Source organism: Podarcis liolepis, assembly GCF_965112155.1.
Source record: "Podarcis liolepis genome assembly, chromosome: 3".
Taxonomy (NCBI): Eukaryota; Metazoa; Chordata; class Lepidosauria; order Squamata; family Lacertidae; genus Podarcis; species Podarcis liolepis.
In genome coordinates this window covers 75,800,373-75,813,101 of record NC_139557.1, presented here as the reverse complement: position 1 = coordinate 75,813,101, position 12,729 = coordinate 75,800,373, and the positions used below count along the sequence as shown (strand labels likewise).

Below are 12,729 nucleotides of genomic sequence, written 5' to 3'. Positions count from 1 at the left end.
ACTCAAATTCATACACAAGTACTTGATTCCCCCCCCCCAATCCAACAGTTGATACTGCTACATATTTGACAGAAAAACAAAATGAATAGCAAAGGCTCCTAACAATATATTTCATTGGTCTATATATACCTGGGGCGTATATTTGGTTCAAATGAATCCTGAGCAGCAGATTTGGAGAGACTCAAGACTCTTCTGAAACAGGCGTCCCACAAACTGTCCCAAGCTAAATTTGGCTGCCTCTGAAGCCCCATTGGGGCTGCTTTGGAAAACCTACGGAACTCAGGCAGGCAGACTGTCTGTCTCTTTAAAATCATTACGTTTCCCCAAACTACAACTTCTATCAGCCCTGGCCAGCATGATCAATGCCTATGGATGACTAGTGTTATAGTTTAGCAACATCTGGAAGGCCACAGGTTGTCCATTCCTACTACAGAAGGATGGGGGGAAGGTGGGAGTGTAAGTTTCTGACTGAGAGCTCTAATTTACAACCAACTAACAGTTTTTTGTAGGGCTCTCCTTTTTCCATTTGATTGCTGTACTTTGGTGTAGAACGAAGAAACTTAACTGTTGTCAACTGGAAAAAAAACCAACCCCACAGCCTGCAAACTTTCTTATTCATCTTAACTCCTTAATCACTGTACCAAATCCTTCTGAAATTTTACAGATTACCAGTTTAAGGACTTGTAATACTCTATGATGTTTAGCATTTTAATATACCCCCCCCACAAAAATCAGGGAGGTGAGTAAATCCCTTTTTAGTCCCCCACCCCTTGGTCAACTTCAAAGGCATCTGGCATAAAACCTCCACTACCTATCATTCTGAAATTGGACAGGTTTCTGACCTAGGGGTACCTCATAATGTCTGTTATGTATGCTGTTTTCCCCCAAAACAAAAAAGAGGAAAAGGGGAATCCTTTTTTCTAATTCCCCCCCCCCCCAAAAAAAAACTGTATAAAACTGATGGTATTCACCCCTTCAGAAGAGCCTTCCACAAATTTATACATATTTCATCCAATTCAGCCATAAAATAAACAAAATATAGATTGCTGCCTTTAAAAAAAATGAAACATGTGTGCCCAACACAAAAATGCCTGAACCTGTTTGTCTGAAATTAGGAAGGTTATATACACTCAAGAGGGGTGACTGTGTTTTAAAATTTCATCCAAATATGTGAACAGGTAAAGGATTTATGACCGTTCAATATTTATCCATTACAAGCAATAGGGAGATAGGAAGTCTCATATATGTGAAGTTCTGATTTGTACCCAAGGTAAAGTGTTTGGTCCAGGAGTAGTGGGCTGAAGTCACACCAATCCCTTTCTGTTAGCAGTGCCACTGCTGTTTACCAAGAAGCAGCAGGACAGCAGGAATGGCATGGGTTTTCTGGCAGAGCCAATCCAGCATTCCTGCAGGTTCAGCCGGTCAGCCCTGACCTCTTCACCACATCATCCCTGCCAATAAACAACCACAGTGCTGCTGTCAGGGGGTTATTGGTGTAGCTTCAGTCTACTGAGCAAGTTTCTGGGATTCTTGTGGGTGGGTGTGGACGTCATGTGCATTAAATTCATGGAGTGTTTGCAGCCTGTGTCCAGTACCTACTCCAACTGTATACATTTGCTTATCCCTAATACAGTGGTAAAGGTAAAGGTAAAGGTAAAGGGACCCCTGAGCATTAGGTCCAGTCGTGACCGACTCTGGGGTTGCGGCACTCATCTCACTTTATTGGCCAAGGGAGCCGGCGTACAGCTTCTGGGTCATGTGGCCAGCATGACTAAGTCGCTTCTGGTGAACCAGAGCAGTGCACAGAAACGCCGTTTACCTTCCCGCTGGAGCGGTACCTATTTATCTACTTGCACTTTGACATGCTTTCGAACTGCTAGGTTGGCAGGAGCAGGGACCGAGCAACGGGAGCTTACCCCCTTGTGGGGATTTGAACTGCTGACCTTCTGATCAGCAAGTCCTAGGCTCTGTGGTTTAACCCACAGCGCCACCCGCGTCCCTACATACAGTGGTACCTCAGGTTAAGTACTTAATTCGTTCCGGAGGTCCATTCTTAACCTGAAACTGTTCTTAACCTGAAGCACCACTTTAGCTAACGGGGCCTCCAGCTGCCGCCACGCCACTGGAGCATGATTTCTGTTCTCATCCCGAAGCAAAGTTCTTAACCCGAGGTACTATTTCTGGGTCAGCAGAGTCTGTAACCTGAAGCGTCTGTGACCCGAGGTACCACTGTGCCAGCATTTGCCACAGATTGTACAAGGAGCACACCTTGTGCTCCTGCATGACTCTCATTCATTGGTACTTGCTCAATGGAAGTACCCAATGTCCTATAAAGGACTGACCTTGAAAATAGCACTTGCTTAAGGCAGCAAAATATTTAAAAAATTCAATCTTCCTAGAGACACGAATCCCTGGTGAGGGGGGAGAATTTCTTCTTTCTTTTCTTTTTCTGGGCCTTCACATCTCTGTAGCTGTTCTACGCCAGGCACATCTGTTATGGTATATATAGCTACTGCTTCTTCTTCCCTGAATCCCTGTTATGTGCATTGTACAAGCCATTCACAATCAATGTAACATTGTGTGTTCTGCATAAGGCAGTCAAAGTCAGCACACCCAGTACAGCAAGAGAAGGGCAGCCCCAAAAATCTCAAGGAAGGCAACAACAGAGAAAAGACAGAGAGGCAACCCACAGTCTCTGAGTGGAGAAATTAAGATTTCCCCAAACATTTCTGCAGTGTTTCTCCTTCAAGGGCAAGAGTTCTCAATTTTCTCCTTTTTTATCAGTGCTCCCTTGGAGTTCTGACTCTCAGAAAGAAAAGCCCTTGAAGAAAACACATTATCACAACCCACTATCGAGGACCATCTTTCTCATCTTGTCCTAGTCTAATGCTTTACTTGATGGGTTGATATGATAAGAATAATCCTTGGTAAATGGATCTGTGATCATGACATCACCTAAATGATAGCTGCTCGTGCAAAAAGCTGTTAAGTCCTATTCCTGTAAACCGATTGTATGAATTGCCCTTAAAAAGGCTGCTTTGCTCATCAGTTTCCTAGATAAATTTAAGCCAGCATACCCAAGCAAAGTGACATGCAAATTGGAACTCATGATTTTGTCAAAGATTGCAGTAATTAATAATTTAAATTCATGTTGATCCATGTTGGGGAGGGGGCAAAGTGAAGAGAAATGGATCAGAAAAAAGTCAAGAAGAAGAAGTCAGGAAGACACTGCAAGACATGATGGGAAAAGACTGAAGGAAAAAGAGACAGATTCAAAGAAGAACATAAAGGACAAAATTCATTGAGTAAGACAACTGGGTTCCTTGGGTCATTCTGTCGTTACACCATGAGTATGAAAGTGTCTTATCTGCTGTATACTTGATCTTTTGTTCAAATTGTATCTCTATCTCCTTCCTGTGGCTTTTCCTTCAGTTTCATTATCCTGGTGTGTGTGAATGACTTCATCTGATGGCAGCAATCTAACAATAGAAAAGCATTTCTCAAGCAGAGATTCAGGTTCAAAGCTTTGACTACCAGAAGTGGGGACTTCAGGCAAGGTATCAGATCAAAGTTCCTTTCTAAAACAGGAAAGAAGACATATACACTCTCATAAGTAAAGCAGTACACCCAATGTGAAGTAAAGTAATACACCCAATGTGAAGTATTTCTCTTCTTTTTATACCCTTTATATTTTATAAGGAAATGCAGTGCTAAACCAGAGGGGGAATGGATGGGGAAAGATGAGAAGTAATACGGATTGTAACTGTGAAAGTAATTCTATTGGTGTTAAACACAGTGGCCACGAATTGTGTGGAAAAGAAGAGTTGTGTTCACTGACATAAATAGGTTTGGAGACTCACTGACAACTTGAGAGTCAGTGTGGTGTAGTCACCAAGAGTCAGTGTGGCATAGTGGTTAGGGTGTTAGGCTAGGATCTGGGATACCAAGGTTCAAATCCCCACTCAGCCATGAAATTCACTGAGGGATCTTGGACCAGCCTAACTTACCTCATAGGGTTATTATGGGGATTAAATGAGGGGGAGAACCAGGTACAGCACCTTGAGCTCCTTAGAAAAAAGGTGGGGTATAAATACAATAAATCAGTTAGTGATTTCTGTGCATTCTTTGTACAATCGCCTTGATGGATATGTTATACCTCCAGCATCAGAGTATGCCTCTGAATACCAGCTGCTGGGTATCACAAATGGGGAGAATGCTGTTGCGTTCACAAAGGCTGCCCATAGACATCAAGGTGGGCACTCTGAAAAGAGGATGCTGGACTTGTTATGCCTTTTGCTCTGATCCAGCAAATTTATTCTTAGGTTCTTAAGTTTTGAATCATAGAATGGTTGAGTTGGAAGGGACCCTGAGGATCATCTAGTCCAACCCCTTGCAATGCAGGGATATGCAGCTCTCCCGTGCAGGGATTGAACTTGCAACCTTGGCATCACCAGCACCATGCTCTAACCAACGGAGCTATGAAACATTCATTTGATAAAATCACCTAAAATCATTTCACATATGTGAAAAAGATATTAGAGAAAGAAACATCAGGCAAGGAGCCAGTGGCGTAGCGTGGGGGGTGCAGGGGGGCCGCCCGCACCGGGCGCAACATCTGGGGGTTAGGGTTAGGGGGCGCAAATCCACTGGTTAGGGGGCGCAAATTACTTGCCTTGCCCCGGGTGCTGACAACCCACGCTACGCCACTGCAAGGAGCTGAAAGGGACTGGAAATGAAAGTATTAAACACTTTTTTGTTAAAATTATTCATACACACGCCTTTTATTTTTTCACTGTGAGTTCTTTGGAGAGTGGATAGTATTGGATTGGAACAAAGAAGGTCTGCCTTTATGTCCTTTCTCAGTCCTGAATTCTCTGCTTGGCCTAAGATAAACCATTCCCACTCAGCTTTCCCATTTGTAAAATGTAGAGCTGCAAGCATGGCATGGAAATGCCCTTTTCCTAAAGGACATACCCTCTTTGCCTGCTGCATCCCCTCCTCCTGACACCAGATTTGATTATTTGAACTTGAACTTGTCCTGAGTGCTCTCTCTGGGTTTGTGTGGGTAGCTAGAAGAAATTAATGAACCTGTGCCTCCACGGTAGCAATCTAGGTTACAAAGCAACCTAGCTTCAAGAAAGCTACTTCTGGCTCTTCAGTATGACTGTAAGCCTCATAGTGGGTATGAGAGGTTCTCTGGGGATTACAGGCAGCATTTTCTTAGGCTAGAAGGGCATTCCTTCTCCTTGGCTTCATTAATTTCACTTCTGGCCCCTGGAGCATTAAACTTGACAGCAGGATGGTAATTCTTCACCTCTGTGTTTCTAATGGAATGATAATTGTGCATCTACTTGCCAAGTGCAGGGAAGTTCTTGCTCCACAGTCTGTCATGACACTTCCATTGCCAACCCATTTTGCTGACTGAGAATGTAGTTGTTTCTTGGATTCCTTGAAATAAAAGCTATAGAGAGATGAATAAAGCAAGAAAAATGTTCAACATACTAAATTGTTCCACCCCAGCTGTCATTATGCCAAGGCCTAAATGTATAACAACTGACCTTTAAAAATCTGGAAAGTACATTGAATGAAGAACACAGCCAAAAAATAGAGAAAAATAATCTTGACAGCATGAGAGATTGGTTTATTTAAAATATATTCTTTATGCCATAAGTTCTCTTTCCAGAGCCATAAACCACAAGCAGATATGGTTAGACATAGCCAGATTCACTGCAGAATGAAGTAAAAATTTGAAAGTTCCCCTGGTTTGAATGTAACATCTGCTTTAACTAGAATATACATTTGACCTGAAAATAGCTACCTTGCATTCTATTGTACATTAACAACATTCACATATGTTATATGAGTTTTGGTGGGAAAAAGTAGACTGTGTGCCAAGACTCTTCAATTGCTTGGGCATCCCTTCTAATTCCTGGAATAGCCAAGCTAGCTTTCCAGTGAGGTGATGGGCCATTAAGGGGAACAAAAGAAGGAGCTCTGTGAGAGGCAGCAAATGGTTGGGCCCCCCTCCCTCAACTTGGGGATAGTTAGAAGGACAAAGCCAGAGTTGAGAGCAGAGAGTTGGGAGTGATGTAAGCTAGAGGCAAATCAGCAAGCTAGGAAGATGGAACAAGAGTGATGTTTGATTTCTGTTTGAATCCAAGGTTGTCGCTATGGAAGAAGCAAGACCCTCTTTGGGCTGTTAATGCTGTGAACCCCTCCATCACAGGCTCAGGTTGTATATGTGCGAGTGTAAATAAACCGTATTTCATAAAGACACCAGCATCTCCACTTTACCTCTTTCCAAAGGGAACACAAACCCAGGTTAAATGCTTGGAACCCTCTCACTGCTTGGAGACTGGGGTGGTGTGCAATGTTATATTACTTGCCAAAAGGCAGATGTGACGTGTCTCATTAGATAAAGCAGAGGCTTAGAGAAATACAGTTTCATTGTATTCATTGTGTATTGAAATGTTTATCAGTTGTAGACTATTCTCTATACTAGGTTAAAAAGGTGGGTTATAAGTTTAAGATCAAACAGAAGTATTTCTTCAAAGATGGCCACCTTCTGTCAAGTTAGAAAACCCATATTAGCCAGCAAACAAGCATAATTCAACACCAGAGAAGCTATGGGCATTTAGGGAGACCATCTGATCCCTTGCAACTTTCTCATGTCCCATATTAATTTATAGGGCCCACAATCTGCCTTTAGCATTAACCTAGCCCTAGGCACTATCCTATCTGCGATGGATCTGCCAAGTATAGTTTGGATTTGTAGTGAGAGCACATTTACTAACTGTTCAGAGGAATTTCTCAGAAGAAGAACTGGTGAAATTGGAGAATCTGTTGTTGTTGGCTGAATCTTGTTGCCAAGATAGGGCCCAGAAGATTGGCTATTGCTCACTCCAAGGAGGAAGGTGCTATTTCAGACAATGCAAGGAGAGGAAAGTGGTGCTCTCCTTGCATCCCAAGATTTTGTCGTCTGCTTTTGAGAGAGAAATTATTTCTGGGGTTTTTTTTCTACCCCCTTTTTCTTCTACCTCCTAAGTGCAATTAGCTGTAACTTTTCCATATTTATAGTCCCACTGCTCCCTGCTTATAGCAGTTATGGTATTGGCAGAAACATCATATGAGAAGCAAATGTGGCAGAGCAGTTCACCTCTGCCTCTCTTGCACCATCTTTCTACATTCATTTGCCAGTGCAAGTTTGCACTGGAAGTAAGAGAATATAGCTACTTCCAGAATAAGACATTAGACCTTGCCACTTCCATACAATTGTAGGTAGAAAGAAACTCTGTTTTGCACCAGGAACTTTTATATGTAACAATGAGTTTACAGCTTAGATCAAATCCTGTATGAGAATATGATCAAAGAACAAGCATAACGGCATGTTTCTTGTAGGTCCATTAATACAATGATATAAGCAAGTTTATACTGTGAAACACTTGGAAACCACTCTAATAACCATCTGAGGATTTTACTGAAATTGTTAAAAATGTGAGTAGTGTTAAACAGTGATAATTGCTCTGTGGTGGCTCCAGTTTAGTAAGCTGCTTGGGACACACATTGCTAGACATCCCTAATTCACTGAAATAGGCACCTCCTGCAACCAAGGTAGGCACAATTCACCTGGAAATTCTATCATGTTATCTATGTCAAAATTAATGTGCAAGATCTCATACTGTGATCTCATGCACAGGAGAATATGCTAAATGTGTAGTGCTCAGGTAACCCGCTGTTTGTAATGTCTCTTAAACTGGTACTTAAAGTTGTAGGATGAACAGAGTTGAAATAGTTTTTCATTTTCTGTGTCAACCAGCAATTAGCCCATCAGTTATCAAAATATACCCCAGGCAAAAGTTGTGATCCATAGGACAGGATCTCCACAGCCGTGGACATTACAAAATTCCCTTCTGACCATAGCCCCTGCACCACACAACAAGCTGTTTCTTAAACTAATGAAACATTTTGAATCAGAGTGATGACAATGGCAATGATTGTAGTTAATAATAAATATATGTAAGAAAACTCTGGGACATTCTGAAGTTCAACACCTTCAAACCAGCTTTGGATCTTAGATGCTTCAGAATCTCCCATATTTTTTTCATGGACATATCATTTTTTTCATGCTGACATATCAATAAGACAGTGGAGAGATGGCCAAATATTGAGAAAGCTATGCTAACTAGCTGTAGTTAGTAATTTGGCTGGATTCCAGGATTGAAATTATTTATTTTGCATTCCGAGCCACTAATTATTAACCCACCTTTATAACATATATTGCTTCTTTTCTCTTTTTTGGCCCTTCCTCTTTGGCCATATATGCCACTAGCTCAGATCTGGGTAGTAGAGGAACAGATTTAAAGGGAAAATAAAATGTGTTGCATTTAAAACAGCATTCCAGCCAATTCTGGTTTTATACAGTTTCTTGGTAATCCTTGGTAATCTTTCACCTTTTGTTCCCCTTGGTTTCAAGTATATTTTAAAACATCCATATACACTTAAGTAAGCAAAGTGTAAGACTATTTATTACTAAAAAGGGTCTTGGAGCAACCTACCCAGTTTATTTTCTATACCATTGCTACTTGGGTTACAAACCATTATAATCTCTTCCAAGTCATAAAATAATGGCTTTTTATCATCTCTGTTTTATTCTAGCATTCCATCTTTCTATTATCCTAAACATATGTAGAGCAAAGAAAAAACAGATGGGATTTCCCACTGCTAGTGCATCCTTGTAATGATGGTTATTTCCAACTCACAAAACACTCAGCTGTCAACTCTGATTTATTTTTGAAGCAAATTTGGATTCGGTTGCTAGTGGAGTGGTGCAGGGTTTTTTCCCCTACTTCCAACATAATCTTTTGTGTGTGTGTGGAATGCCACTATCCAATCACAATTCAGCCTGTGTACCATCTATAATAATAATAAAAAATCTCTTTCATTCTTCTAGTTAACAGCGTGCAATATTTTGTGGTTGGAATTTGTGTTCCAGCATGATAAAGGATGTGGAAAGGAAAACATATTTGCAGCTTGCTCTCTTCTTTCAAGCATCCTCATTTGAACATCCCCGTCTTCCCTCAGGGGGAAAGCACGCTATTAGAGATAAAGAAACCCCCACTATGTTCAATCCTGTCTATAAATAATGGATTTTTATCGTATAAAGACATCTCCCTTTAAATAAAACTCGTTCTCTCCTTTCAGTCACATAGCAAGCGATCACCTATTTGCTGAAAAAGCTATTCCCGCCCCCTTTACGGTTCTTTTCCCTTCTGTCTCCCCTTTAATCTATGCAACACGAATTCCAGCTAGCCGACTACTATGCTAACTGCATACACCAAGGGCAAGGAAATTCCTTTGCAATAAACAATAGCTGTCTTCCACCCCTTTGGCTGCAACTAGGCAAGGTCAGTCCCGCTGCGGCAGCAGCTACAGCGCCTGGAAAAGACCCCCGCCTCCAGCTCCCCTATGCGTGCAGAACTCAGCAGCTGTACATCAGGAAGAGCCGGCCAACCCCATCAGCGCTATTGAACTCAACCCAAAGGAGCTGTCCAACTCCATCGTGGTGCTGAACCGAGCTAGAGCAACACAGCTGGGAAAGCTGTCTATCCGCGCCGCGGTGCTGAACTCAGCAACATCCGCTCAGCAAGGAGCTGTCCATCCTGCCGCGGTGCTGAAAGCTGACTCCTCTCCGACATCTTTCCAGCTGCAAGAACAGCAGCAGGAAGAGACAGCGGCTACTGTGGAACATGGAGGGAAAGGGCTCCCGGAAGAGCAGCAATAAGGCTGACTGCACCGCGGTGTATTTGCGCTGATCGGTTCCATCCCAGCCCGCTCTCGCTGTTTGGACACAAAGCCACCCGCAGCCATGGAAGAGGAGCTGAAATGTCCCGTGTGCGGCTCGCTGTTCCGGGAGCCCATCATCTTGCCCTGCTCGCACAATGTCTGCCTGCCTTGCGCCCGAACCATCGCCGTGCAGACGCCGGAGACGGAGCAGCACCTGCCCGCCATGCTGCACCCCCGGGGCCCTGCGGCAGCGCCGGGGGCCGGGGCCGGAGCCTCCGGACCAGCCTCTCTCGACTACGACTGCGGGGCCGGAGGGGGCAGCGGAGCAGGCGGAGGGGGCGGCGGAGGGGGCGGCGTGGATCATGCGGACAAGCTGAGCCTGCACAGCGAGACCGACAGCGGCTACGGCTCCTACACCCCGAGCCTTAAGTCTCCCAACGGGGTGCGGGTTCTGCCCCTGGTGCCACCTCCTCCGGGCTCCTCGGCGGCGGCAGCCCCTCGGGGTGGAGGCACCAGCTCCTCGCTGACCTGCCCGCAATGCCACCGCAGCGCCTCGCTGGACCATCGCGGCCTACGCGGCTTCCAGCGCAACCGGCTCTTGGAGGCCATCGTGCAGCGCTACCAGCAGGGCCGGGCCGCCGCCTCGGCCGCCGCCAAGTGCCAGCTGTGCGACCGCAGCCCCCCCGAGCCGGCCGCCGTGATGTGCGAGCAATGCGAGGTGCTCTACTGCGCCTCTTGCCAGGTCAAGTGCCACCCGTCCCGGGGGCCCTTTGCCAAGCACCGCTTGGTCCCTCCGCCCAGCCAGCAGGGAGCCCCGAGCGGAGCGAGCGGCGGAGCAGCTGGTGGCGGCGGCGGGGGCAGCAAAGCTCCCGGGGCTGCGCGCAAGCCCCCGACCTGCGCGGATCACGAGCTGGAGAACTACAGCATGTACTGCGTGACCTGCCGGACTCCCGTCTGCTACCAGTGCCTGGAAGAAGGCAAGCACGCCAAGCACGAGGTGAAGGCCTTGGGGGCCATGTGGAAGCAGCACAAGGTAAGGCAAGGAGAGGTCCTGATCTTTGCTCCACAGCTCGCTCGCCTGCACCGCCTGCTGGCAAAGGCTGGAGCGTGTCATGCCAGATCACAGCCGGCCATTGACTCGCGGTTCTTTCGTAAGGAGCCATTACCGCCCTCTAGAACTGAACTAGCAATCGCTACAGCAGATGAGAATCCCAACGCTATAGATAAATTGGCACTGAAAGAGTGGTGAAGGCCCACCCTATAAATCACTTTCAGCAGGTATTTATTTCACCCCTAGGTGGAAAAATTTTGTGAATGCCAGTAATGTACATGTACAGGTTTTAAACAAAAGGGTGCCCGTCTTTCCCAACACCATTGAGTAAACCCAACCCTAGGGAGCAGGGTCACTGCAGCACAACATGTTTTGAATCCAGGCTGAATTGAGCTCTGCTACTTCTTCTTTTAGAAATTTGATCCTGTTCTGTATAATGGTCCTAATAGCTGTATGAACCAGCTCTTAAAGTGTATCGAGGGACATGAAGTGAACTTTGAGTGCATCCCAAGATTTCCTCCAAGGTTCTTCCCCAAGCATTACAGTACAAAAATATTTAAAGTGGTACAGTTCTGTACTATCTCCATTGTATTTACCATTCTAACAACCCTTTCTCCCATTCTAAAGATGAAGAACAATGGGCAAAGAAAGGTAGGAAACTTGTAGATGTCCAGATGTTGTTGGACTCCCATCAGCTCTGGTCAGCATAGCAAAAAGCCATGGATGGTTATTATTGTTTATTTTATTTTATTTATTTATTTATTTATTTACTAAATTTGTATACCACCCTTCATCTTTTTGGGGATCACTCACAACAAGAAAAAAAATCAAAAACCCACAAAATACATAATAAAAACAAGAACAAGAACAAACCAATAAGCCTTGTTCCCTTCCCACCCGCTCCCACAACACATTTAAAAGGGTATCAGATCTAATCAGCCAAAGGCCTGGTTGAAGAGAATGGGAGTCCAGCACCTCCCTATGATGGGGCTAATGGATAGTGACTTCCTCAAGGCCACCTTGGTGAGAGACAAATAACATTATATTACATATACCTGACTAGACCCCTCTTACTAATCTGCTGTGCAACTTGCCTGTGCTTTCCACCCTCGGGAAACTTCTACTAACAGCTTTATAAACCACTTTGCAGCAGCAGAATAGTTCAGAGTGACCATCCTGAAACAACTAAGTGTTATAGTGGGAATGTATTCATTGTAATTTGGTTTTTGGGGGATGTTTGCTAAGAAAAGCAATAGGTGTTTATTCAGAGTGAGGGAGGAAAATATGGAAAATTTCCTTGTAGGTTTCCGGCAACATTTAAAAAAAAAAAAAAAAAAACAGTTAATGCAATTTTTATTGACACATCACTACTTTGGATTTCATTTCCATTCTACAAGTCTGTTGAAAAACCAAGCTGTATTAAAGTTGCAGGATAAAATGTTATTTTCTTGGCTCTTAAATTATGGGAATAAAGAATCCTAGGTAAGTGAATAAGCGTAGTCAAGTATTCCCTTCTGCTTCGTTATTTTTATTTACTATTTACTACGCATTCAACTATTAGCTATTCAATAAAATTTTAGGGTTTAAACCAATTCATTTCAGTTTTGATATCACAGGACATAGATCTCATAGATAGAGCATGGCATTTGTATTATTTCTATTAAATACAGTTGTATTTTCTTTACTTTTGAGTAATAATAATAATAATAATAATAATAATAATTAATAAATTTTATTTATATCCTGCCCTCCCCAGCTGAAGCCGGGCTCAGGGCAGCTAACAACACTAAAATAGTGCAACATTCTAAAAACATTATAAAAATTAATTAAAATCAAAATTGATGGCAACCATAAACTAAAGTTCTGTAAAGATTGCCAAAGGAGTAGAACATGAA

At 43.7% G+C, this 12,729-nt stretch overlaps 1 protein-coding gene across 4 annotated transcripts in view; it reads left to right on the top strand.

Moving 5' to 3' along the window:
- Positions 1–8,485: 8,485 nt before the first annotated feature.
- TRIM67 (tripartite motif containing 67) overlaps positions 8,486–12,729 on the top strand; it is a 43,232-nt gene continuing 38,988 nt past the window's right edge. For 3 of the 4 annotated variants that reach the window (XM_083496439.1, XM_083496440.1, XM_083496438.1), the window contains exon 1: positions 8,486–10,816. In XM_083496439.1, coding sequence (XP_083352565.1) covers positions 9,866–10,816 — 951 coding nt within the window. In that variant the 5' untranslated portion in view covers positions 8,486–9,865. The remainder of the gene's footprint in view (positions 10,817–12,729) is intronic. The other variant, XM_083496441.1, reaches the window with a different exon arrangement.